This window comes from Lithobates pipiens, unplaced genomic scaffold, assembly GCF_037356315.1.
Source record: "Lithobates pipiens isolate NorthernLeopardFrog02 unplaced genomic scaffold, aLitPip1_a1.2 Scaffold_19, whole genome shotgun sequence".
Taxonomy (NCBI): Eukaryota; Metazoa; Chordata; class Amphibia; order Anura; family Ranidae; genus Lithobates; species Lithobates pipiens.
The window spans coordinates 372,360,942-372,386,432 of NW_027507764.1; the positions used below are offsets into that span (position 1 = coordinate 372,360,942).

The 25,491-nt window shown below is 45.8% G+C and overlaps 1 protein-coding gene across 3 annotated transcripts in view; it reads right to left on the reverse strand.

The window, feature by feature from the left end:
- LOC143996967 (cytidine monophosphate-N-acetylneuraminic acid hydroxylase-like) overlaps positions 1 to 25,491 on the reverse strand; it is a 399,676-nt gene that overhangs the window by 295,750 nt on the left and 78,435 nt on the right. For all 3 annotated transcript variants that reach the window (XM_077492297.1, XM_077492296.1, XM_077492298.1), the window contains exon 2: positions 10,817 to 11,020. In XM_077492297.1, the coding sequence (XP_077348423.1) occupies positions 10,817 to 11,019 (203 nt within the window). In that variant the 5' untranslated portion in view covers position 11,020. The remainder of the gene's footprint in view (positions 1 to 10,816; positions 11,021 to 25,491) is intronic.

Consider the following 25,491-nt stretch of genomic DNA (forward strand, 5'->3'; position numbering starts at 1 on the left):
CCAACTTAAACCCATAATACCATCTATCATACATCCAGACCAGATGGGGTTTATTACTGGAAGGGAAGCTAGGGACAACTCTAACCAGGCGATCCACTTGATCCATTGGGCACAAACATAAACCGGCTATTTACCATGTCTCCTGCTTTCTACTGATGCTGAAAAGGCGTTCAACAGGGTGGACAGGGTATACCTTTGAGCTGTATTGATCAGACTGGGACTTGGCCCTAACATGCTTTCCTGGATAACCTCACTCTATAGCCACCCTGAGGCCTGGGTTAAGGTGAATGGTGTCCTTTCAGACACCTTCCCTATTCTGAACAAAACTAGGCAGGGATGCTCACTGACCCCCATCATTTCTGCCCTCACCCTGCAACCATTGCTCAAAATAATTCACTTGAATCCCAATGTCAAGGTCTTCGTCATGGGGCCAGGGGAGCACAAACTCTCTGCTTATGCGGACGATATCCTGTTCTATGTTGCTGACCCTTTGATTTCTCTCCCAACATCATGGATACATTGCAGAATTTCAGCTTTCTCTCAAATTTCAAAATCAATTATAATAAATCTGAAATTCTATCGAGCTTGCATACACAGTTGCAGTCCTCTTTCTCCTTCACTTGGTGCCACACTCACCTGAAATATCTGGGTGTCTATCTTACCCCCCTCTGCTCCAAGCTTTATAACAGTAACTACGCCCGGCTACTCGCCACTATAAAAGCTGACTTACACAGCTGGGAGAGAGGGACTTCCTCGTGGATGGGCCGAGTCAGTGTTTTAAAGATGAGTGTGTTACCTCGAATCCTGTTCTATCACAAAATGGTGCCTATCTCTTTACCCAAGTCTTTTTTTTTTCAATCCTTAACAGTACATTCCTGAAATATATCTGACATGCACAAAGCCCTTGGTTGACTCTTTGCATCCTACAGAGAGCTAAGAGGCTGGGAGGCCTGGGCATCCCAGATATATGCAAATATTATGAGGCAATCGCTCTGCAGCGGATATTGGACTGGCACCATGGGGTTTCCACTAAGGTGTGGGTATCTTTAGAAAAGTTTCTGGCTGGCTGCAACTTATCCCATGCCCCATGGCTGCCCCGGGCACATAGAGGTTCATCAGCATTTGTCTCTCAAGCTACTGTTCATGCTTTGCAGTAATGGAATGCCCTAAACAAGTCAGGATAGCTTGCCCTCGGTTCTCCCCCCTGGCTCCACTGGGAGGCTTCCCCTGGTTTACCCCAGGGAAACACCCGTCTTTCTTCCGTACTTGGACAGTAGATGGTGAGGTGACGTGTGGTAGGTTCTTCCAAGACCAGGGATTACTGCTGTTGGAGGAACTTAGAGCTCAATTTGGTAGATTTCCCCTCGACAATTGGAGATATGAACAGCTTCAACATTTTACACATGGTTTACCTCAAGCCATACGCCTTATCCCCTACCCCTTCTACTCCTTTTGAGAAGCTGTGCATATCTGACAATCCAATCCCACACTCCATATCTGTCCTGTATGAGATGCTTTTAGGGCTGAGACCCAAGGGGAAGCCAACATACATTCAAGAATGGGAAAGAGACCTGCAACATGGGTTCATTGAGCTGCAACTTGACCAACTATACCTTATTCATTCTAGTTCTGTTGACACAAAAATGCAGGAGAATGGGTTCAACGTTATGGCTAGATGGTATAGGGTCCCCACCAAATTTGCTAAAATATACCCAGCTTCCTCAGATGCTTGCTGGCGGGACTGCGGGCATAGGGGTTCATTTTTATACATTTGGTGGGATTGCCCTAAGTTACGGCTGTATTGACAGGACATTAGAACCCAAATAAACCTCATCTTGAACATAGACCTTCCTGACTCTCCAATGGGTTTCCTCCTTCATGTCCCCACCATTCCTCTCATGCCCTGTACACACGGTCGGACATTCCGACCACAAAATCCGTCAGATTTTTTCCGACGGATTTTGCCCGAAACTAGTTTTGCATATACACAGTCGCACAAAGTTGTCGGAAAATCCGATCGTTCTGAACTAGGTGACATACAACGTGTACGACTGGACTACGGAGAGGCCAGTAGCCAATAGCTTTTGTCCCCAAACTTATTTTGAGCATGCGTGTGCATTGGAATTCTATACACACGATCGGAAAAAGTCAGATCGGATTTTGTTGTCGGAAAATTTTAGGTCCTGCTCTCAAATTTTTTCATTCGGAAGTTCCGATGGAAAAAACCCGCTAGAGCCCACACACGATCGGATTTTCCGACAACCTAATACGACCTGACTTTTCCCGTCAGAATTTGTGTGTACGGGGGGGCATCAGCCACTACCGAAAGTCGGTATTGCCTCACTTCCTGAATGTGGCTAGGAGATTGATCCCCATCTACTGGAAAAGAAGCCAAGTTCTAAGCCGCTTGGAATGGATAAGTCTTGTGAACGATATTTGGTCTGCTGAGGAGTGGATGGCAACATGTAAGGATAGACACAATAGAGGTTATGGTATCTGGGCCACTTGAATTCATTATGCAGACAGGGCCTGCACAAACACACAACCAACAGGTACCGTCTCGGTGGGGAAAGTTTAACTGTCAGAAATGTTATAGACTTGACATGATCCTCTGAAATATTTGATATATTATTGCTCATACATTTTAATAGAGTGCTTCTTTTCTTTTCTTCTTTTTGTTTGGTTTTTATGATCTCTTAAGATGCCTTCCCTCTGGGCTAAAGTTTTTCTGCCTAAATCAGAGGTGTTTGCTAATTAATACCTCTAGGTTTGATAGCAGGGCCAGAGACAAACTAATGGTGATATAGTCCACATGTTTTCATGATGACTAATGCCGCGTACACACGTAGCGGACTATCCGGCGGACTTAGTCTGGCGGACTTCCCGCCGGACTGTCCGCCGGACTTTCTGAACGAGCTACTTGCCCACACACGGCACTTTTTCAGCGAACTAATACGGCGTACTAAGTTCGCCAGACTATCCTCCGTACTTTTAAAATGAACGGACTCGCCCACACACGCGGAGGAAAGTCCGCTCATTTTGAGCGCGTCTCCAGGTAGCCGGGGCCAGCGACGCGTCACCTGGTATGGATTTAAAGGGGAACCCCTACGCCGAAAAATCGCCGTGGGGGGTCCCCCCCAGGTCCACATCAGACCCTTATCCGAGCACGCTACCCGGCCAGCTAGGAAAGGGGGTGGGGACGAGCGAGCGCCCCCCCTCCTGAGCCGTACCAGGCCGCATGCCCTCAACATGGGGGGGGTGCCTTGGGGAAGGGGGGGCTGCGCGCCCCCCCACCCCAAAGCACCTTGTCCCAATGTTGATGAGGACCCCCGAAGATGGACAGAAGACCCCTGGAGCTGTGCAATAAACTATTTTAACTCTTGTGTACTTTTTTTCACAGGTGAATGGGTAGGGGTACATTGTACCCCATACTCATTCACATAGGGTGGGGGGCTTATTAAAGGGGGCTCCCGGATTCCGATAAGCCCCCCGCCCGCAGACCCCGACAACCAACGGCCAGGGTTGTCGGGAAGAGGCCCTTGTCCTCATCAACATGGGGACATGGTGCTTTGGGGTGGGGGGGCACCCCCCCTTCCCCAAGGCACCCCCCCATGTTGAGGGCACGCGGCCTGGTACAGCTCAGGAGGGGGGGCGCTCGGTTGTCCCCACCCCCTTTCCTGGCCGGCCGGGTAGCGTGCTCGGATAAGGGTCTGATGTGGACCTGGGGGGGACCCCCCACACCGATTTTTCGGCGTAGGGGTTCCCCTTTAAGTCCATACCAGGTGACCCGGCTATCTGGAGACGCGCTCAAAACGAGCGGACTTTTCTCCGGGCGGGAAAAGTCCTTAATTTCAAAAGTACGGCGGACTGGTACACACACAGCCGGAATGTCCGCCGAAATGCGAGTCCGACGGACAGATTGGAGTTCAAAACTACTTTCTAAGTCTGCCGGACTTTTGGGTAGAAAAAGTCCGCCGGAGCCTACACACTGACTTTTCCCCCGGATTGTTTGATCGTGTGTACGAGGCATTAGTGATGCCTCCATCTCTAACACCCTCTATTATGGACGACCAATCAGGCCTCATGTTATGTTCGTTGATAAATTACCCACTTGGGTTGCTTTGCTTTCTTTTTTTGTTTTTATTTTTTCATTGTCTGTTACCTGATTACTATCAATTTATTTTGACGGTTTTGCCAGAATTGTGAACATAAATATAGGTGATATAAAAAAAAACATAAGCTAGGGTTCAGACGCAAAAACGGGTAATCGGGAAGGCAGGAATCAGCATAGTCAGAAGCAGAAGATCAGAATCAGGAACCAGAAGTGACGTCAGCCAGGCAAAGCCTTTAATGGGAAGACAGCAGAGACACTCAGGATATGTTGACCAAGGCAAAGTCTCCTAAGGAATAAAAAAGATAACAAAGGCTTAAATAGCCGAATGCTGGATGTAGGCTGGACTGATGAGGCAGGTAATGGAAACCAGGTGAGCCACTGTGGAAACAGTAATTAGAAAAATGTAATATGACTGTGAAAGGCCATGTGGAATGGATAAGAACAGTTTTTCAAAGTCCATGTGTGTTTTGAAAGATATAACTTTTCCCCCATTTGAGGGTCAGAAAGTGAAATCACTTTACACAAAGTGAGGGGGATCAAACAGAGCTTGAACTTCTGGCAATGATCACCAGTATCAGGCCAGGGCAAAAAGGGCAGCTGCCCAGGGCCCTGTCATTGTTGAGGGCCCTGCGCTGCTCACCTTTTGCGCCCCGCACTGCCCCCCGGAGTTTGGCCACTTCAGGTGCTGGTTGCATGATGGCTACTTGCTAATGTCACTTGGAAAAACAGAAGCACTGCTGTATTTCCAAGTGACAGTGATCCTCTCCCGGCGGGCGCTCTGATAATTCTGATACACACACTCTATGAGAGCAGAGGAGGAAGGGGGATGGGGAATCTGCACAGGGGAAGCTACCTCAAACTGGCATGCTGCGCGGACATTGAGGGACTGGACAACATGCTGTGAGTAGCATTTGGGACAGAGGAAAACTCTTTACTGGAATGGCGGGGGGGGGGGGGGGCTTTGAGGGAGGAAAGTTTTACCTTGTACTTGGGGGGAGAGTGGAATGTGCAGCTCTGTACTGGAATCTGGAGGGGAGAAGAGCCATGCATCCCTACACTCTGCACCCACCTCACCCCCTGCACTCTGCACCCACCCCTCACCCCCCTGCACTCTGCACCCTCCCCTCACCCCCCTGCACTCTGCACCCACCCCTCACCCCCCTGCACTCTGCACCCACCTCACCCCCTGCACTCTGAACCGGAGTGACTCCATCTTTATAAGTTCATATAAGATTAACTTGGGTTAGCCTATTAGTTAGTTTAAACTCTGTATTTACAGACTGTAGCAGTTGTCCTATAAAGCATACATATAAGAAAATATAGCTTGCATAAGCAGTTTTATTTTGTACTGTCTAAATAAAGAAATTGTGTCACAATATGTCTGGGCCACAATATGACTGTGACTCATGAAAGCAGATGACATAATTAATGATATGTAAGGATATGTAATGTACACCTCTGTATTAACCACACCCATGTTCTATGCCATGATTGGCTGATAATGGTGCATATAAATTGTAGACCCGCCCAGAATTAAACCAGACAACCCCTGAACACCAATCTTGACTCATCTCTTCTTGTGTTCAGCAAAATGCTGTCTCCTTAGTACTGCAGTGCTAAGGGCTTCGTAAGTGTGGTAAATGCCTTAATTATACCTAGCTGGTCTTTGTCAGGTATGTAGAAATACAATTTTAATCACAACACACTCTGTACCCACCCCTCACCCACTCCCTGCACTCTGCACCCACCCCTCACCCACTCCCTGCACTCTGCACCCACCCCTCACCCCCCCTGCACTCTGCACCCACCCCTCACCCCCCCTGCACTCTGCACCCACCCCTCACCCCCTGCACTCTGCACCCACCTCACCCCCTCCCTGCACCCACCTCACCCCCTCTCTGCACCCACCTCACCCCCTGTACTCTGCACCCACCCTTCACCACCTGCACTCTGCACCCTGAACCCACCTCACCCCCTGCACTCTGCACCCACCTCACCCCCTGTACTCTGCACCCACCTCACCCTTGCACTCTGCACCCACCTCACCCCCTGCACCTAGTGCACCCCTTAACCCTGCACTCTGTACATAGCTCACCCCTGTCCCTGCACTCTGTATGTAGCACACCCATGAACCCTGCACTCTGCACATAGTGTTCCCCTCAACCCTGCATTCTGCACATAGCGCACCCCTCAACCTTGCACTCTGCACCTAGCACCCCCCAAGCCTTTACTCTGTAAATAGCGCATCCCTGCACTCTGTACATAGCATACCCCTGAATGCTGCATTCTCTACATAGTGCACCCTTCAACCCTGTGTATATGTAGCACACCTTTCAACTATGCACTCTGTACATAGTGCACCCCTCAATGCTAGTGCAGTTTAGCCACACCCGCAATTTGATTCAGAGGTTATGATGTGCAGTAACCTCTAGCAACCAATCAGTGAGCAATAATGATTTGCAGTAACCTCTAGAAACCAATTAATGAGCAGTAATGTTTTGTAACCTCTAGCAACCAACAATCAGCAAGCGGAAATGATGTGCTGTAACCTCTATCAGTCAATCACAATCGCTACATGATCTGCTGCAGTAAACTCATTTTCAGTCTAGCTGGGGGGGGGCATTAAAATGTTTGCCCAGGGTCCAATCAATATTAAAGACGGCCCTGACCAGTATCCCTCACTGTGAAAGTGTAATACCTGAAACTAGTGCTCTTGAAGAGTGCAGTGAAATGACTTATCCTGTAATTCTGAGGAAAATCAGTGTGATCTGCCTGCGCGTCAGGTGCGATGTGTGTACCTGCAGTCAATTCACAGGGTTTCCCTCATTGCACCAGTTGGAACCGTACCTTATTCCCAACAGAGTCGAATCTGACAAGATCGACTATTTATTAAGCCTTATCAGCGTTAATGTAACCCCAGTTGTCGGATGGTTGAACAGGTGAGGTAGTACATCTTGGTGGAGCCACAGGAGGCCTCCCAGTAAGGATTCCAGAAAGAATTGTTCAAAGTGTTCCCACCTTTTCCCTGACACTGGAGTAAACCATTTTAAAATCATAGTTATATGCACCACTCTGTGGTATTTGTGCACATTAGGTAAACCAATGCCACGTTTTACCAGTCCACAGCAATGCCATGCTTTACCAGCCCACAGCAATCTTCAGAAATCCCTCCTAATATGTTTAAGAAAAGATACTGGGATAGATAACAGCAAGGCTTGGAAGAGGTCTAAGAGGAGGTGTAATAAGTATAAAGGAGCACATTAATCTTGAGCGCACTGTTCCTTCTGAACCAGGACAGCAATTTTGCAGACAATTCAGTGATATGCCATCTAATTGATCCAGGAATGTAGGAAATTGGCAGTGAAAATTTCTCCAACGTCAGGTGTGAGAAAGATCCCTAAGTATTTTAGGTGCTTTGAAGTCCATTTAAATGGAAATTGTGTAAAAAAGAGGGGAAAGATATGGCGCTGCTCTCATTATAGCTGTCAAACTGGGTTCAGAAATATGCATATACCATCCTTAAACACTGGTGTATAAAAAAAGTCCAATAAAGTGACAATGTGCTCCTTCAAATTGTTCTGCGCTTCTTAGAAAACAGTGCCCCATAAGAAACGCACTCACCGCTATTATTGACCCCACAAGTAGGTATTTCACCTTCACAGTTAAGTATAACATGTTTGTTATTTTTTAAAAAAAACAAGACTTTACAATCGCTTTAAGTCACTAAGCTTAAAGTATGCAGGTAACAATTTAAAGGACTTTCATTTAACTTTCCTAATCTGTATACTTTTTTGTGTCAGTAATCTATTGTAACAGGTGACAACCAGGCTACAAACATTTTCATGCTCCTGTTTTGATTAATGCTTGGCACAGCACTAACAGTCAGGGACTGTAAGGTACCTGTGGTAGGCAATGTCCAAAGTGGAGCTTGTGTGCTGAGGATTCAGACGAAAACATAGTCAGGTAGGTCAAGTTGGCAACAGATCAGGCAAATCAGTACAGAATCGAAATCCAAAGAATGGTCAGGCAGGCGGAGGTCATACATGAGCTGGTGGTTAAGTATCAAATTAGCAGGCTGGAGAATGGTCAAGAATTCAGGCAGAGGTTCGATACACGGTAGTCAAAATCACAGTGTTATCAATACATCCAGGGAGCGAGTCCACTGAGTAACAGAAAGTGCTGCTATTTATGGGCTGCTTACAATAGCAAGCAAGGTGAGGTTACAGGAGCCAAGTGGCAAATGCTGTCACATGAAATCCTCTTATAGGGACATGTGTTCCTATGACAACTCTCTAAGATAGGAATTCTTTGGAGAGCTTTCCTCTCATTTCCTGTTGCATCTTCAGGACAAGAAGTGAAGGGAAATCCAGTGGAAAATGGACAGCTATAAAAAAATAAAAAACTTGACACAGGTTTTATCCTTCCCTTACTTTAAAAGTTAAAACTAGAAAAAAAAAATTTTAGCTTTACATACGCTTAAATCTTTAAATATTACAGCAGATACTCAAGGTGGGTTTCGGTGGGTTTGCAATGGCTCACAAATCACCTCCTGTTTGTTTACATTAGAAAGCTAGCAGGTCCATTAGAAAGCTGCCAGGAAAAATAAAGTAAAAGGAGCTGTGGCTTCAGTGTCTCTTTTGTGGTCTTTAAAGTGGTTGTAAACCCTCCCGGGAAAAAAATATTCCCAGGAGAAATATTACTCTCGCCCCCCCCCCCCCCCTCGCTCCAGTGCCCTCGGGTCCTTCTGGCTAGACATGGAGACAAGTGAGGGGAAGATGGCCCCCACCCATCTCCATATCATTGCAGGGCAGAAGCGACGTCAAAAAGTCACTTCCGCCCATAGCTCTTAAAGGGCCATTTTATTTTATTTTTTCAAATGCCCAATTTTTTCTTTTTTTTTATTGCATTTTAGTGTAAATATGAGATCTGAGGTTTTTTTGACCCCAGATCTCATATTTAAGAGGTCCTGTCATGCTTTTTTTCTATTATAAGGGATGTTTGCAATAGGAATAAAAGTGATACCATTTTTTTTAAAGTACAGTGTAAAAATAAAAGGTAAAAAGAAAAAACATTTTTATTTTTTTTAAACGTGCCCTGTCCCACTGAGCTCGCGTGCAGAAGCGAACTGATATGTGGTAGCGACCGCATATGAATACGGTGAAGTGTGGTAGAGCGAGAGCAATTGGTAGAGCGAGAGCAATAATTTGAGCCCTAGGTCTCCACTGTAACTCAAAACATGCAACCTGTAGAATTTTTTAAACGTTGCCTATGGAGATTTTTAAGGGTAAAAGTTTGTCACCATTCCATGAGCGGGTGCAATTTTGAAGCATGACATGTTGGGTATTAATTTACTTGGTGTAACATTATCTTTCACAGTATAACAAAAAAAATTGGGGGGTTCTAAGTAATTTTAGAGCAAAAAAAAACAGTTTTTAACTTGTAAACAACAAATCTCCCAAAGAGGTTCGGCCCTTAAGTGGGTAAACTAGCCCAGAGTGCTTAGGAAAATGTATTCATGTATTTGTTTTTACAACAAAAAAATTTATATTAGGTTGTGAGTTCTCACAAGCAATGCTCTCTTAATGCCTCATAAGCACAATGAGATTATTGGACAATCGATTCTCTTTTTTTTGTTACATGCTAGTCTCATATCGAAAGTATAGAGTTTACTAAAGTTATGAAAATTCTCGTATGGCAGAATACAACTTGGGAAGTGATGGAATGTGTTGTATTGTATGGTAATGTATTCTTTTGTTTCAGAGTATGCGTGGTCTTGATCTTCTGTTTTTTTTTTCCGAACGAAAACTGTGCTGATTAATTGTACGAGAAAAAAATTTGTGCTTGTCCCTTCAAAAATTGTTGGATAAACTGTCGTGATCGGCTCTCAAACGCTGTGTATTAACGAACAGAGTATCGTACTATCGCTTTGAAAGTGATTTTTGTCCTCTGATTTTATGATCGTGTGTACTAAGCATTACCCTCATGTACTGAATTGTACTGTAACTTTACTCTTTCCCTTATTTTGAAAAGTGCTGCACAAACTGTTGGCTCATTATAAATCCTGTAAAACCTGTGTAAAAATGCATAAGCAGAAAAAGTTATTTTAAAGCGATTGTAAAGGTTTGTTTTAAAAAAATAAAAAAATAACAACATGTTATTAATACCTGCTCTATGCAAGGGTTTTGCACAGCACAGCCTTGATCCTCTTCTGGGGTGCCAGGACTGCACTCCTGGCTCCTCCTTTTCATCTGGTGCCCCCACGGAGAGCCACTTTCCATGGAGGCACCCATGTGGGCACACTCCGAGTCCCACTGCTGCGTCCATTGACATAGACAGCAGGATTTGGCCCCGCCCCCCGTTCCTGTGTCACTTGATTTGGTTGACAGCAGCAGAAGCCAATGACTCTTGATGCTATTAATCTATCCAACGAGGACAGAGACAGCTGCTGGAGTCACTGAGCTCGTGCACATCGCTAGAACGGACAGGCCCAGGTAAGAAAAAGTGGGGACTCTGGGGGCAGCTGCAGCACAGAAGGTTTTTCACCTTAATGCATAGAATGCATTAAGGTGAAAAACCTGGAGACTTTACAACCCCTTTAAAACTAAGTGTCATTCTGAACGAATACAAAACCAGAAAATAAGCAACAGTGCTCGTATAACATGCAATTTCTGTGTAATATAATATGAATGAGAGAGTATTTACCTGCTATCTAGGTCCTCAATATCCTTTATGAACGTTCCTCCTTGGTGTTTACATAGGTTTTTACAAGCTCGGAACTCATCCTCGTTTTTAAATACAATGACATTTTTACCAGTTTCTTTATTCCTCAATAAATTTACCCCTTCTTTTAAACTTGCAACATCTGAGGCTGTGATATGTAGCAGAGTGTTGGCTCTTTGTTCCATACTAGAAAAAATAGAAAATAATTACGGATTAGATGCAATAAATTATTTTTGTATTAAAACTTACTGTTAAAATAGATGCTTTCATATTGTACGATATAACAGGCAAGGTATGAAAAGTCCTAGAACTGTTATCTGACGTGCCATAGCATACCAGAGCATATCAGCTTCACAGGCAAATGATACAAGATACAAGCTGCTATCAGTTACATGGGTGAGTTGTACAGCTTTGCATTGAAAATCCAGGCATCTCAAATGACAAGGCGACACACACAGTGCTGCACTGCTGCTTAGAACACAGACCTTGAGCATGAATCTATTGAGAGGATTAGGGGTCAATTGCTAAAGGTACAGCAGGAGTTTTTTTTTTTTTTTCAAATATAAATTTTATTAATTTTCAAACAATGCCCAACATGGGCATGGACATGTAATACAACATAGAAGTGGGATACAAAAGAAAAGGGGAGGGAGGAAAAGGGAAACATACATCAAACATATTGCCGAGTTCACGGGAGAGACAGGATCATAAAAAACATTGTACATGGCCCATCCATAACACCTCCAATGCCGAAGCGTGTTTGGGAGCCTAGATCCCTTCAGTTCCCCCATCTCCGGCTCTCATCAGAACCTCGATACCCCGGTAAAAACCCAGTACCAAGGCAGAGACCATTAAGGGTAGGGGAAGGGACACTGACGGGGAAGACTGAGAGGGGAAGGAGAGGGGGGTGAGGTGAGGGGGGGGGAAGGAGAGGGGGGGGGGAAGGAGAGGGGGGGGTGAGGTGAGGGGGGGGAGGGGGGGATTTCTGGTTGATTCAGGACTGCCCTACCCCCCATGCAGTATATATCGCCGAACATATTACAAGGTCCTCAGAGATACCCCTTCGGGCGAGAAGATAAATTGGTGCCAGAGTGCCCATGTTTTCCTAAATCTTTCCTGCTGTTGCCTCCCCGTAAGCACCAGGTCCTCCAGTCTACTAATTTCCTCCACCTTACGAACCCAGGACGCCACCGATGGAGGGGCCTGGCTTTTCCAGTGGAGCGGTATACATGCTCTTGCGGCATTCACCAGAGGACATAGAATGGATTTTTTGTACTTTTTAGTGGACATGGCGTTCACGTGCAGGAGGAAGAAGGCCGGGTCATTGGGGACATTATACTCCGTAAATTTTTGAATAACGGTCCTAACAGTGGACCAAAAGTGAGACAACTTCGAACATGACCAAAACACATGCAACAAAGTGCCCTGTTCCAGTCCGCATCTCCAACAAAGCGCAGAGGTGGTCGGATAGAAAGAATGCAAAGCCTGAGGAGTTAAGTACCATCTCGTCAGGATTTTATAGTTCGTTTCCTGTATGGTCGTACAGATGGTAGATTTCAGGGCCAATGCTACAATGTTTTGAGTCTGGCTCGGAGTAAACGTACAGTTCAAGTCCCTCTCCCATTTTGTCAGGAAGGTCAAATGAGCATCATCCCCGGGTGTGATAAGGAGATTGTACATTGTGGACAGCGTTCTTGGAAGCACCCCGTTGCCAGAGCAACATTCCTCAAAGGCAGTCAACAGTCCGTCAAATCGGAGGGGGGATGGGAGGGTTCGAAAAAAGTGTCTAAGTTGGACAGCAGTCCAGAAGGCTATTTTATAGGGTCCCGATGAATTACAGAGCGCCTCTATAGACGGCCAGTCCCCACCTGTCCGGAAACATCGTGCTTGTGTGCACCCGCTACTGGACATGGCCTGCAGAAGATGGGGGTCCATACCAGGGGAGAATTGTGGGTTCCCCATAATAGGAAATAGCGGGGAGTTAGGCGTGGATAGCGACCCCTTTGAGCAAATCTGTGACCCCACCCGTAGCGTCGTCCCTATCAGGGGATGCCTCTTCATGTGGGCCGGGAGGTGTCTATAACACCAGGCAGCCCCTGATAACGGCACCCGGACCTGGGCCTGCTCCAACCGGATCCACAGCTTCAGATCCCGGTGCCGGCACCAGTCTACAATTCTACCGAGGTGTACCGTCTGATAGTATTTCTTTACATCAGGAACGGCAAGGCCGCCGAAGGGTTTGGGCATGGAGAGTAAATTCCGGGCCAATCTCTGCTTCCTATATGCCCAAATAAAGCCAGTAAACAAACCGTGAACCTGTCGAAAATATGACGTGGGTACCGAAATAGGGAGTGCCTGCAGCAGATATAAAAATTTGGGCAGGATGCACATCTTAAGCAGGTTACACCTGCCAAACCATGAATGAAGGCCTTTATTCCAGGATTCCAGAAGAGTCCTGGTTCTGGTCAGCAGGGGAGGGAAATTGAGTTTAAAGACGTGATTTAGATTTGCCGGGACAAAAGTCCCCAGGTACGACAGCGCCGTGGACGTCCATTTAAAATTAAAGCTGGACCGAAGCCCCTGCATGGTCGCTTGCGACAGTGCCACTCCCATGGCTTCCGATTTAGTGTAGTTAATCTTTAGGTTAGAGACTTGCCCGTATTCCTCGAATTCCCGGAGGAGATTCGGGAGGGATATCACTGGATTGGAGAGGGAGAACAGCAAGTCATCCGCATACGCAGAGACCTTGAAGTGAGCATCACCCGCAACTATGCCTTGGATATCGGGGTTATTCCTAACTCTACATAGAAAGGGCTCCAAGGAAAGGGCAAAAAGAAGCGGCGACAACGGGCAGCCCTGCCTGGTTCCATTTTTAATCAGCAGGGGCTCCGACAGTATCCCATTCACCTTAATTTGTGCCGTCGGGGTAGCGTATAATTGGGCTATCCACCTAAGCATTTTCTCACCTAAGCCTATGTGGTGGAGGACAGTGGACATATACTCCCAGTTAACCCTGTCGAAGGCTTTTTCAGCGTCTGTATTAAGGAAAATGGAAGGAGTGGGGCCCTGGTTCGCAACGTGGATCAGATTCAATACCTTGGTTGTGCTGTCTCTGGCTTCCCTCGTGGGAATGAAGCCCACCTGATCCTGATGGACTAGGGACTGCACATGTCTGGCCAATCGTGTTGCTAATATCTTGGTGAATAATTTAAGATCCGTATTTAACAATGAGATTGGTCTGTAGCTACTACAGGCCAAGGGGTCTTTGCCTTCTTTGGGGATGACCGTGATATGGGCCCGAGTAGTATCAGTGACGAAGGTGGCCGTGTTCCCTATGTCATTAAAAAAGGTCACCATATGAGGGCTAAGGATGGGGAATAACGTCTTATAATACGGGAGGGTGAAGCCATCCGGTCCAGGCGCCCTCCCAGGTTTAGCCGTGTTAAGCGCCGACTCCAACTCCTCAGGAGTTATCGGGGCCTCCAATTCAGCTACACTGTCAGGTGATAATGTGGGGATCTGACTAGAACTCACATACGCCTCCATCAGAGGTCGTCCTCCCGGAGGGGGTGGTAGATTGTAGAGGGTATTGTAAAAGTTTTTGAATGCAGCCGCTATCTGATGCGGGAGGCCGACATCCACATTCGCTTCCGACCTAATTCGAGGGACATAGGTCTGTGTCTTAATGTATCGGACCGCCCGCTCCAGAATACGCCCGCACTTATTACCCGATTCATAGGCCACGAGTCTGCATTTTTGTAACGCCGCCTTGGCTTTGTAGCCAAGGAGGTCATTGACCTGGCTTCGAAGAGAGGAAAGTTCAGCCTCCACGGATGGATCCAGGGAGGCCTTGTGTTTCGACTCCAGAACCTGGAGTTTGGCCAGAAGCGAGTCCAATTGTTTCCCAGTCTCTTTTTTGATGCGCGAGCCGTGTTTAATCAGGACACCCCGAATAACCGTTTTGTGTGCTTCCCACACCGCCCCCGGGGAGGAGTCAGCCGTCGTGTTCGTCTGAAAGCAAAGAGTAAGCTCCCTAGTCACCTCTTCCAGTATCTCAGGTCGCTGTAGCAAGCTGTCATTGAGACGCCAAAAACGTGTCCGCCGGGAAGAAGTGGCAGACAGCTTGTAAGTCAGCATAATGTCAGCAGGAGTTTTTGACATAACAGCATTATGCCAAACATCAGCTTGGTCATACCACCTTTATCACCTCTATAAAATCACCTGTATCTACCCCTCTGGCAGGCACATGTGTTATAACATTATCATTATTTCAATCATCTGACACATCTTATAGATTAATGATGCATTCCATTCTCTACTTTATCTGTGATTTTGAGAAATTCTTATATGCAAATTTGCAACAAGAGATGTAATTACAATTATAAATTGGTCATGCAAAGTATATTGACATCAGTAAATCAGTGTTTTTGTTTTAAAATATTTTTCATCTTTGTAAAGACAGATTTTATTAATTTGATACCTAAAATAAAAAGTCTGAATCTCTCCAGAAACTCACCCCCGATATCAGATCAAGGACTATTTTTGAAAATAGATATTTTCAAGATATGGTCCAAATCTGAATCAGGAGTCAAGTCCTGGGGAAAAAAGTGTGGGAACTCCCACCCAAGATCCACTCGCTTACCAAAAAAAATAAATAAAAATGATACGCTCATATGCACAAACACTTCAAAAATAGGATTTTTATATACAGCTTACCTGTAAAATCCTTTTCTTGAGAGTACATCACGGGACACAGGAGCTTCATTACATAGTGGTTATATAGGCACCTCTGGTGATTGGACACTGGTTAACCCCCAATTAAGGAGAATTCCTCCCCTATATAACCCCTCCCATATGGGAGGCACCTCAGTTTTGTAGCAAAGCAATAGGAAACCACATAAAACCCAAGAGGGGCGGGAGCCTTGTGTCCCGTGATGTACTCTCAAGAAAAGGATTTTACAGGTAAGCTGTATATAAAAATCCTATTTTCTTGATCATACATCACGGGACACAGGAGCTTCATTACATAGTGGGATGTCCCAAAGCAATGCTCAGATTGAGGGGAGGGAGACACAGATCATAATTATAGACCGCCATGGACCAGAGGACCTAAACTGCAGCCTGCAGTACACTGCGCCCAAAGGCGATATCCTCTTGCCCTCTGACATCCACCTGATAGAATCTGGTGAATGCGTGGACTGATGGCCAAGTTGCAGCCTTACAGATGTGAGCCAGGGAGGCCTGGTGATGCACTGCCCAAGAAGCACTTACAGCCCTAGTTGAGTGCGCTTTCACTTGAAAAGGAGGGATTTCCCCTTTAACACTATAGGCCTGAGAAATAATCTGTCTAATCCACCTTGAGAGAGTGGATTTTGATGCCGCCTGGCCCTTCCTAGGGCCTTCTGGCAAAATAAATAAGCAATCAGTTTTCCTTATCTGAGCAGTTGCCTGAAGATAGATACTGATTGCCCTAACCACATCCAAAGTGTGCAAAGATTCTTCTTCTGCGGACTGTGGGTCTGGAAAAAAGGATGGTGGGATTACATCTTGATTCAAATGGAATCCTGAAACCACCATAGGCAGAAAGGACCTGTTGGGACGCATTACCACCCGGTCCTTATGAATAATTAGATACGGCTCTTTGCTGGAGAGAGCTGCTAGTTCTGACACTCTTCTAGCCGTGGATATGGCCACCAAGAAAACCAATTTTTTAGTCAAAAGAACTAACGAAGCCTGATGCAAAGGTTCAAAAAGTTGCCCCTGCAAAGCCGAGAGAACTAAATTCAGATCCCATGGGCATACCGGAGGTTTGACTGGCGGCCTTATCCGCATAGCCCCCTGGATGAAAGCCCGCACCAGAGAATGCGATGCAAGTGGCTTCTGAAAAAACACTGACAAGGACGAAATCTGCACCTTGATAGTGCTTACGGCCAAATTCATTTCTAGGCCTGACTTGAGGAAGGCCAAAATCCTGCTAATGACATACTTTCTAGGATGCCATTCCCTGAGTTCACACCAGGAAACATATGCCCTCCAGATTTTGTAGTAAATAAGCCTGGAGGCCGGCTTTCTGGCATTGACCAGAGTAGAAAGGACTGGCCCCGAAAGCCCACGGTCTCTCAGAATGTGGGTCTCAGCAGCCAAACCATCAAATTCAGACTGTGTAAAGCAGGATGGTAAATTGGACCCTGTGAGAGCAGATCTGGCCTGCCTACTGCCAACTTCATGATCTCTGCGTACCACAGTCGCCTGGGCCAAGCCGGGGCTACCAAAAGAACCGACTTTGTTTCTCTCTTGACTCTTCCCAGGAACCACGACAGAAGCGGGCACGGGGGGAAGGCATAAATCAAATTGTACTGATCCCAGGGAACTGTCAGAGCATCTGACCCCTGAGCGAGTGTATCTCTTGTCCTTGACACAAATTTGTCCAGTTTTCTGTTGAACCTGGACGCAAACAGATCTACGTCTGGAGTACCCCACCTGCGACATATGTTCCAAAACACGTCGGGTGCAGAGCCCATTTTCCTGGGCACAACTGCTGGCGGCTCAGAAAATCCGCCTGCCAATTTTCCTCTCCTGGAATGAAGACTGCAGAAAGGCATGGAACATGCCTTTCTGCCCAGACAAGTATGCGATTCACCTCTTTTTGCACAACCAGACTCCTGGTACCGCCCTGGTGATTGATATAGGCCACTGCTGTGGCATTGTTGGACTGAACCAGAACAGGGAGACCCCGTAGTCTAAAAGACCAGTTTATGAGAGCCATATAAACTGCAACTCCAAGACATTTATGGGCAATAGCTTCTCGATCGCAGACCATTTCCCTTGCGAGCACGTCTCCTCCAACACTGCTCCCCAGCCTGTCAGGCTGGCATCTGTCGTAATAATCTTCCATGGAAGAGGAAGAAAAGATTTGCCTTTCAGCAAATTCTCGGTTTGTAACCACCAGACGAGACTCTTGCGAGTCCCTGGGGATAGACGCATAGGAAGATCCAAGGACTGGGGCTTCCTGTTCCAAGCCGCAAGGATGCATCTTTGCAGAGGCCTTGAGTGGAACTGGGCGAATGGAACGGCCTCGAAGGAGGCAACCATTTTCCCTAACAGTCTCATGCACAACCGACTGGGGGAAGATCTTCTGCCCAGAATTAGGTGCACCAGATCCCCAATGGCCAAGGCTATTGGCCTTGGTAGAAACACCTTGCCCTGAGCGGTGTCCATAACCATACCCAGGTATTCCAACCTGGTAGCAGGTTGTAGGGACGACTTTTCTAGGTTTATAATCCAACCTAGGCGTTCCAGGTGTTCTAGCGTTCTGGTATCACTGCGGTTCAGGAGTGCTACTGTTTTCTCTATGAGAAGTAAATCGTCTAGATAAGCCATGACGGCTATACCCTGACCTCTTAGGTTTGCCAAGAGAGGGTCTAGAATCTTTGTGAAGACTCGAGGGGCCGTAGCAAGCCCGAACGGGAAGGCCACAAATTGAAAATGGCGCCGTTCTACCGCAAACCTTAGATACTTTTGGTGTGCGGGAAAAATTGCCACATGGAGATATGCATCTTTGATGTCTATTGATGCCATAAACTCTTAGCCCTTGCAGGGAGGAGATCACAGTGTGAATTGACTGCATTTGGAAGGACCGGATGCGTAAAAACCAGTTCAGATCCTTCAGATCCAGGATAGGTCTGACACTTCCATTTGGCTTTGGAACGGTGAAGAGATTCGAGTAAAACCCTGAACCCTGTTCTTTTGGGTCCACTTCTACTATCACCCCCTGGGATAGTAAGTGATCTAAGGCCAGAAATAGCGGTCTTCTCTTTACTGGGTCCCTGGGGATCCTTGACCTTAGAAAGCGAGAAGGTGGAATCTCCTGAAACTCCAGCTTGTAGCCCAGAGATACCGAAGAGACCACCCACTTGTCCCAGATCTCTTCCCGCCAGGCTTCCGCAAACTGCAGGAGCCTTCCCCCCACTCGGCCGAGCAGGGGCGCCCCTTCACAAGGAAGCTTTTGGGCTCTGCTTGGCAGGCTTTCGCCCCCAGGATTTCTTCTGCCCCTGGGCCCAGCCTTGAGCCTTTCCTGTAGAGGGGGGTTGAGAAGGCCGTCGCCACTGCTTAGAGCTTGATGCTCCGGGAGAGAGAGAACGCCTAAATGATGGACGTTTGCTCCTTTTGACTGGAAGGAGAGTAGATTTACCCCCTGACATTTTTTGGACGAATTTGTCTAATTCTTCTCCAAACAAACGTTCCCCTTTAAACGGGAACCCAATCAAATGCTTCTTGCAAGATAGCTCAGCTGCCCAATTCTTTAGCCATAGGGCCCTTCGCATGTGTACCAACAGGAGAGACAAATGAGATGCTTGTTGGACAGAATCCAAAATCGCATCAATCATGAAACACAGAATTTGAGGTATTTCTGCATAATTCTCCACTTCCTCACTGGGAAGGAGGCCAAGCATCTGCTTAACCTGTTCCTTGAGGAACTGACACAACCCCACAGCTGCGACTGTAGGTTGCACTACAGCGCCAGTCATGGAAAAGGAGGCTTTTAATAATGTTTCCAGCTTCTAATCAGGTGGATCTTTAAATACCTGAGCATTATCCAAAGGACAGGTCAGGTTTCTATTCACGCAAGAAACAGCCGCATCGATGGGACCCCCCCATTTCTTGGTGAAACTTTCCTCCAGAGGATAAAGCATAGAAAACCTTTTAGGAGGAGCAAACAGTTTATCGGGATGTCCCCAATCCTCATACAACAATTTATCAATTAAGGGATGAATTGGAAAGGAAAAGGAAGTCTGTGGGATTTTCCTGACTCCCAGGGAAGAAACAGAGGACGTAGCGACCTCAGCAGCAGGCATTCTGAATGTGGTACGCACCAGTTCAGTATAATACTGCACCTGTTTTCTGAGCGCCTGGGAGGAGGGGACTCTCTCCTCTTCCTCTGATTCATCCGACTGCTCAAGATCCCTGTCCCAAGATAGGGATCTCTCCTCATTGTCAGAAGTGTCATCTGAAAGAGGAATCTCAGCAGAGAGAGGGGATCTACCCCTTTTTCCTGCTATCTTTTAGGGAAGCTGAAATAAAATTCATGATTCTCCCTTCAAAACCCTCCAATGTAGCCCTAAGGGAGTCCTCAGTGACTTATACCGGGGCTGAAATATTAGGAGAGGCTGCAAAACCTGACAGGGGCACTGACCCATCCTGTGAGGCTGGCTCCAGTCTTGCAGGGGGGGATGGTAACCTACAGGCATTTTTAGAACCCCCAGACCTAGGCGGTGATTTACCAGTGCCCTTGTTACCTCCCCCTGAGACCCTCTTATGAGGAGACATAGTCCTAAGCTACAAAGCAGAGGTACTAGTAAAAAATGCAATCACTGTTGTGCTTAAAGCGAAGGTCCACCCTAAAGTGGACCTCCGCTCATCGGAACCCTCCCCCCCTCCGGCGCCACAATTGGCACCTTTCAGGGGGGAGGGGGGTGCAGATACCTGTACAGTACAGGTATTCTGCACCCACTTCCGGGATAGCTCTCTGCGGAAAGGGGCGTAGATTACGCCCCTTTCCGCAAGTGCCCGCCCCTTTCCGCAAGTGCCCCGCTGCCTGCTGGGAAACACACAGATCCCAGAGGCAGCGGGGACCGTCCTTATTGCACAGCGCAACTCGCGCATGCGCAGTAGGGAACCGGGAAATTAAGCCGAAAGGCTCCATTTCCTGATTCCCATACCCAAGATGGCGGCGGCAGCACTCGAGACGATCTAGAGATCGGCTTCGGGTGCCGACATCGCGGGCGCGCTGGACAGGTAAGTGTCACTATTTTAAAAGTCAGCAGCTGCAGTATTTGTAGCTGCTGGCTTTAAAAAAAAAAAAAAAAAAAAACGCGGAGTCCCGGTGGACTCCCGCTTTAAAGTCTTTTTTTTTTTTTATATAATTCTTTATTTCTTTGCAAAGATACAAAGCGTAAGTTATTAATGATAATTACATATATGAAACACTTTCTGATAGCCACATATTCCATTAAGCAACAACCATAAAAAAACAACACAATATATTCTTGCCATTTTTACAAACAAAACAATATTAATACGATATTAATACAATATCAATTCCCCATAGCGGGCCTCTTCCTTCTCCCTTTTCAAGGGAGGAAAAAAATAAATTAAAAGGGGAGGGAGGGGAAAAGAAGGAGCAGTTGGAGGATAGGGAAGAGGGAGAAAAGGGGAGGAAACCGACCCGACCCAACGAAGGGTAAGGTTCACATCACTCAACCAGTTGGTCTAATCCTCAGCTTCCTCTCCAATCAACCTCTTCCCCTCCTCCGACTGTAAAAATATTTCCCATGGGGCCCAGACTTGCACTATAAATTCCCCTGTTTCCTTCCAGCAAGTGGTGATGCAGCTTTTAGCTGCATTCACCAGATGACATACCATTGAGTTCTTATATCTCTCTGATGGAATATGTATACATTGTATTAGAAAAAAGGCCGGGTCTTCCTCAAGATAATATTCAGTAAACAGTTGAGAGATTTTCCAAACCTCTTCCCAAAACTGTGTAATTACTGGGCAGTACCAAAAAATATGGGCAATAGTGCCTCTCTCCTTACCGCACCTCCAACATCTATCTGATGACTCTGGAAAGAAAGTATGCATTCGTGATGGAGTATAATACCAACGCATTAATACTTTGTAATTTAATTCTTGTATCTTGACACATCTAGATGATTTAAAAGTCAAATATATGATTTTCTGACGTTGGGCCGAGGTAAAGGTTTGTCCGAGATCCCTTTCCCATTTATCTAAACTCATTATATCAATATCCTCTAAAGGAGAAATAATATGGGAAAGGGACTCCTTCTCCTCACAATATCCTTCAAACTTAGTAAGTGGCCGATCATAATCCTCAGTCGATCCCAAAGTATCCAAAAAGTGTTTAACCTGTAACGCCTGCCAAAGGGGTAGTTCATATTGTCCTCCTGATTGCATTAACATTTCTATTGATGGCCATTTTTTAGACCTCAAGAAATGTGATGCCTGAAAACATCCCTTCTCTCTTAAGTTTCTAAATACTCCTAGTTCCAGGCCGGGCAGGAAATGTGGATTCCCAAGAATGGGAGATAAAGGAGATTTTGCTGTTGAGATTCTAGGGATCCGTACGGCTTTAGCTCCCATCTGAAGCGTAGGTCCTATTAAAGGATGGGCTCTTAATATAGGAGGTATAGCCGTGCCACACCACATGGCTCTATCTAAAGGAATGGGGCTTACTTGTTGTTCCATAGCTACCCACCTTTTACTGTCTCTATGACGGCACCAGTCCACAATTCTACCAAGCTGAGTAGCCTGGTAGTATTTGTTTAAATCCGGTGCTGCAATTCCACCCGCCTCTTTAGGCAGTGTTAACAGCTTCCTATTAATCCTAGGACGCTTGCTTGCCCATATAAACTTTATAAAAATTGTTCGGATTTTACTAAAAAAGGCAAGTGGAATCCGGATCGGTAGTGCCTGGAATAAATAAAGAAACGTAGGGATTATGTTAATTTTCAAGATGTTACTTCTCCCAAACCAGGAGTGTGAGGATTTGCTCCATTCATTCAACATTATACTAATTTCCCTTAATAAAGGTGGAAAGTTCAATGCGTATGCTTCCAGTAAATTAGGTGGAATCTGTATCCCTAAATAGTTCAGCGCTATAGCTGTCTATTTAAACTTGAAATTTTCCTCCAAATTTTTTTGAATGGAACCTTCCAGTGATATTCCCATCGCCTCCAACTTACTATAGTTTATTTTAAAATTAGACAGAGCTCCGTAACGCTCTATTTCCCCCATTAAATTGGGTAGTGATATTTGTGGACTAGAAAGTGAAAATAATAAATCATCTGCATATGCTGAAAGTTTATATTCCTGATCCGCTAAGGGAATGCCTTTAATATCGGGGTTCTGTCTAATTCTATTTAACAAAGGTTCCAATGACAACGCAAATAAAAGAGGCGACAGGGGACATCCCTGACGCGTCTCATTAGATATTGGGACATTTTTTGAGTTTATCCCATTGACCTTCACCAATGCTTGAGGCTTTGAATATATTCCTGCTATCCAGTCCAACATTCGGTCCCCAAGGCCCATTTGTTTTAAGACTCCTAACATAAAGGGCCAATTGACCCTATCAAAGGCCTTTTCTGCATCTGTATTGACAAAGATACTCGGCAACTTCCTATGGTTTACATATTGAATTAAATTCAAAACCTTAATTGTGCTGTCCCTAGCTTCACGTGTGGAGACAAACCCCACTTGGTCCAAATGGACCAACTGCATCATAAACGGCTGTAGGCGAGATGCAAGTATCTTTGTGAATATTTTATAGTCCGTGTTTAGTAATGATATTGGACGATAGCTACTACAAATTGATTGATCCTTTCCTTCTTTGGGATAGGTACAATATGTGCCCTTAATGCTTCTACAGGTGGAGGCACGTTTTTTCCTTGTATGTTAAATGTTTTCACCATATAGGGGACTAGTTGTAAATGGAAGCTTTTAAAGTATTGCAGAGTAAATCCATCTGGACCAGGCGCCCTTCCTTGCCTCAGCATCTTTATTGCCGAAGTTACTTCTTCTGTTGTTATTGGTAACTCAAGTTTTCTTCGTGCTGGAGATGACAATCTCGCTAAATGTGAAGATTCAAGATATTCTTCTAATGATGAAGAGGAATGGGAGGGAGCTGGAAGATTAAACAATGAAGTATAGTATTGTCTGAATTCCTCTGCAATATCTTTCGGTAGTGAGGTTTTAAATTTTCCTTTTTGTTCTGATATGGGGTATATATGAGCGGAGTTGTTGCTTTTTTAGTTTCCTTGCTAACACTTGACCACATTTATCTCCTGATTCATATATTACTCTCCTCTCTTGTTGTAAAATAGCCCTTGCCTTATACCGCAGGAGATCAGATAATTGTCTTTTTAAATGTGCTAATTCTATCCCTATGTCCTTCTCCATTGACCTCTTATGTTGTATCTCTATCTCCCTTATCCTCTCCAATAATCTACCTGTTTCCTCTTCTCTAGCTCTCTTTATTCAGGACCCATGTTTTATTAGAATTCCTCTAATTACTACTTTATGGGCTTCCCACACTATCCCCATTTCAGTCTCTCCATTGTCATTAATTTTAAAATACGAATCGATTTCTTTAACCAACTCTTCTCAGATTTCAGGACGTTGCAGGAGGCTTTCATTCAATTTCCAGTTCCAATCCATCTTATGTGTAGCCTCCTTCAGAAGAATATTGATCGTGACTGGCGCATGGTCAGACCATGTTATATTTCCTATACATACAGTGACTACAAGTAGTATTCAACCCCCTGCAGATTTAGCAGGTTTGATAAGATGCAAATAAGTTAGAGCCTTCAAACTTTAAACAAGAGCAGGATTTATTAACAGATGCATAAATTTTACAAACCAAAAAGTTATGTTGCTCAGTTAAATTTTAATAAATTTTAAACATAAAAGTGTGGGTCAATTATTATTCAACCCCTAGGTTTAATATTTTGTGGAATAACCCTTGTTTGCAATTACAGCTAATAATCGTCTTTTATAAGACCTGATCAGGCCGGCACAGGTCTCTGGAGTTATCTTTGCCCACTCCTCCATGCAGATCTTCTCCAAGTTATCTAGGTTCTTTGGGTGTCTCATGTGGACTTTATTCTTGAGCTCCTTCCACAAGTTTTCAATTGGGTTAAGGTCAGGAGACTGACTAGGCCACTGCAACACCTTGATTTTTTCCTTCTTGAACCAGGCCTTGGTTTTCTTGGCTGTGTGCTTTGGGTCGTTGTCTTGTTAGAAGATGAAATGAGGACCCATCTTAAGGTCCTTGATGGAGGAGCGGAGGTTCTTGGCCAAAATCTCCAGGTAGGCCGTGCTATTCATCTTCCCATGGATGCGGACCAGATGGCCAGGCCCCTTGGCTGAGAAGCAGCCCCACAGCATGATGCTGCCACCACCATGCTTGACTGTAGGGATGGTATTCTTTGGGTCGTATGCAGTGCCATCCAGTCTCCAAACGTCACGTGTGTGGTTGGCACCAAAGATCTCGATCTTGGTCTCATCAGACCAGAGAACCTTGAACCAGTCTGTCTCAGAGTCCTCCAAGTGATCATGAGCAAACTGTAGACGAGCCTTGACATGACGCTTTGAAAGTAAAGGTACCTTATGGGCTCATCTGGAACGGAGACCATTGCGGTGGAGTACGTTACTTATGGTATTGACTGAAACCAATGTCCCCACTGCCATGAGATCTTCCCGGAGCTCCTTCCTTGTTGTCCTTGGGTTAGCCTTGACTCTTCAGACAAGCCTGGCCTCGGCACGGGAGGAAACTTTCAAAGGCTGTCCAGCCCGTGGAAGGCTAACAGTAGTTCCATAAGCCTTCCACTTCCGGATGATGCTCCCAACAGTGGAGACAGGTAGGCCCAACTCCTTGGAAAGGGTTTTGTACCCCTTGCCAGCCTTGTGACCCTCCACGATCTTGTCTCTGATGGCCTTGGAATGCTCCTTTGTCTTTCCCATGTTGACCATGTATGAGTGCTGTTCACAAGTTTGGGGAGGGTCTTAAATAGTCAGAAAAGGCTGGAAAAACAGATAATTAATCCAAACATGTGAAGCTCATTGTTCTTTGTGCCTGA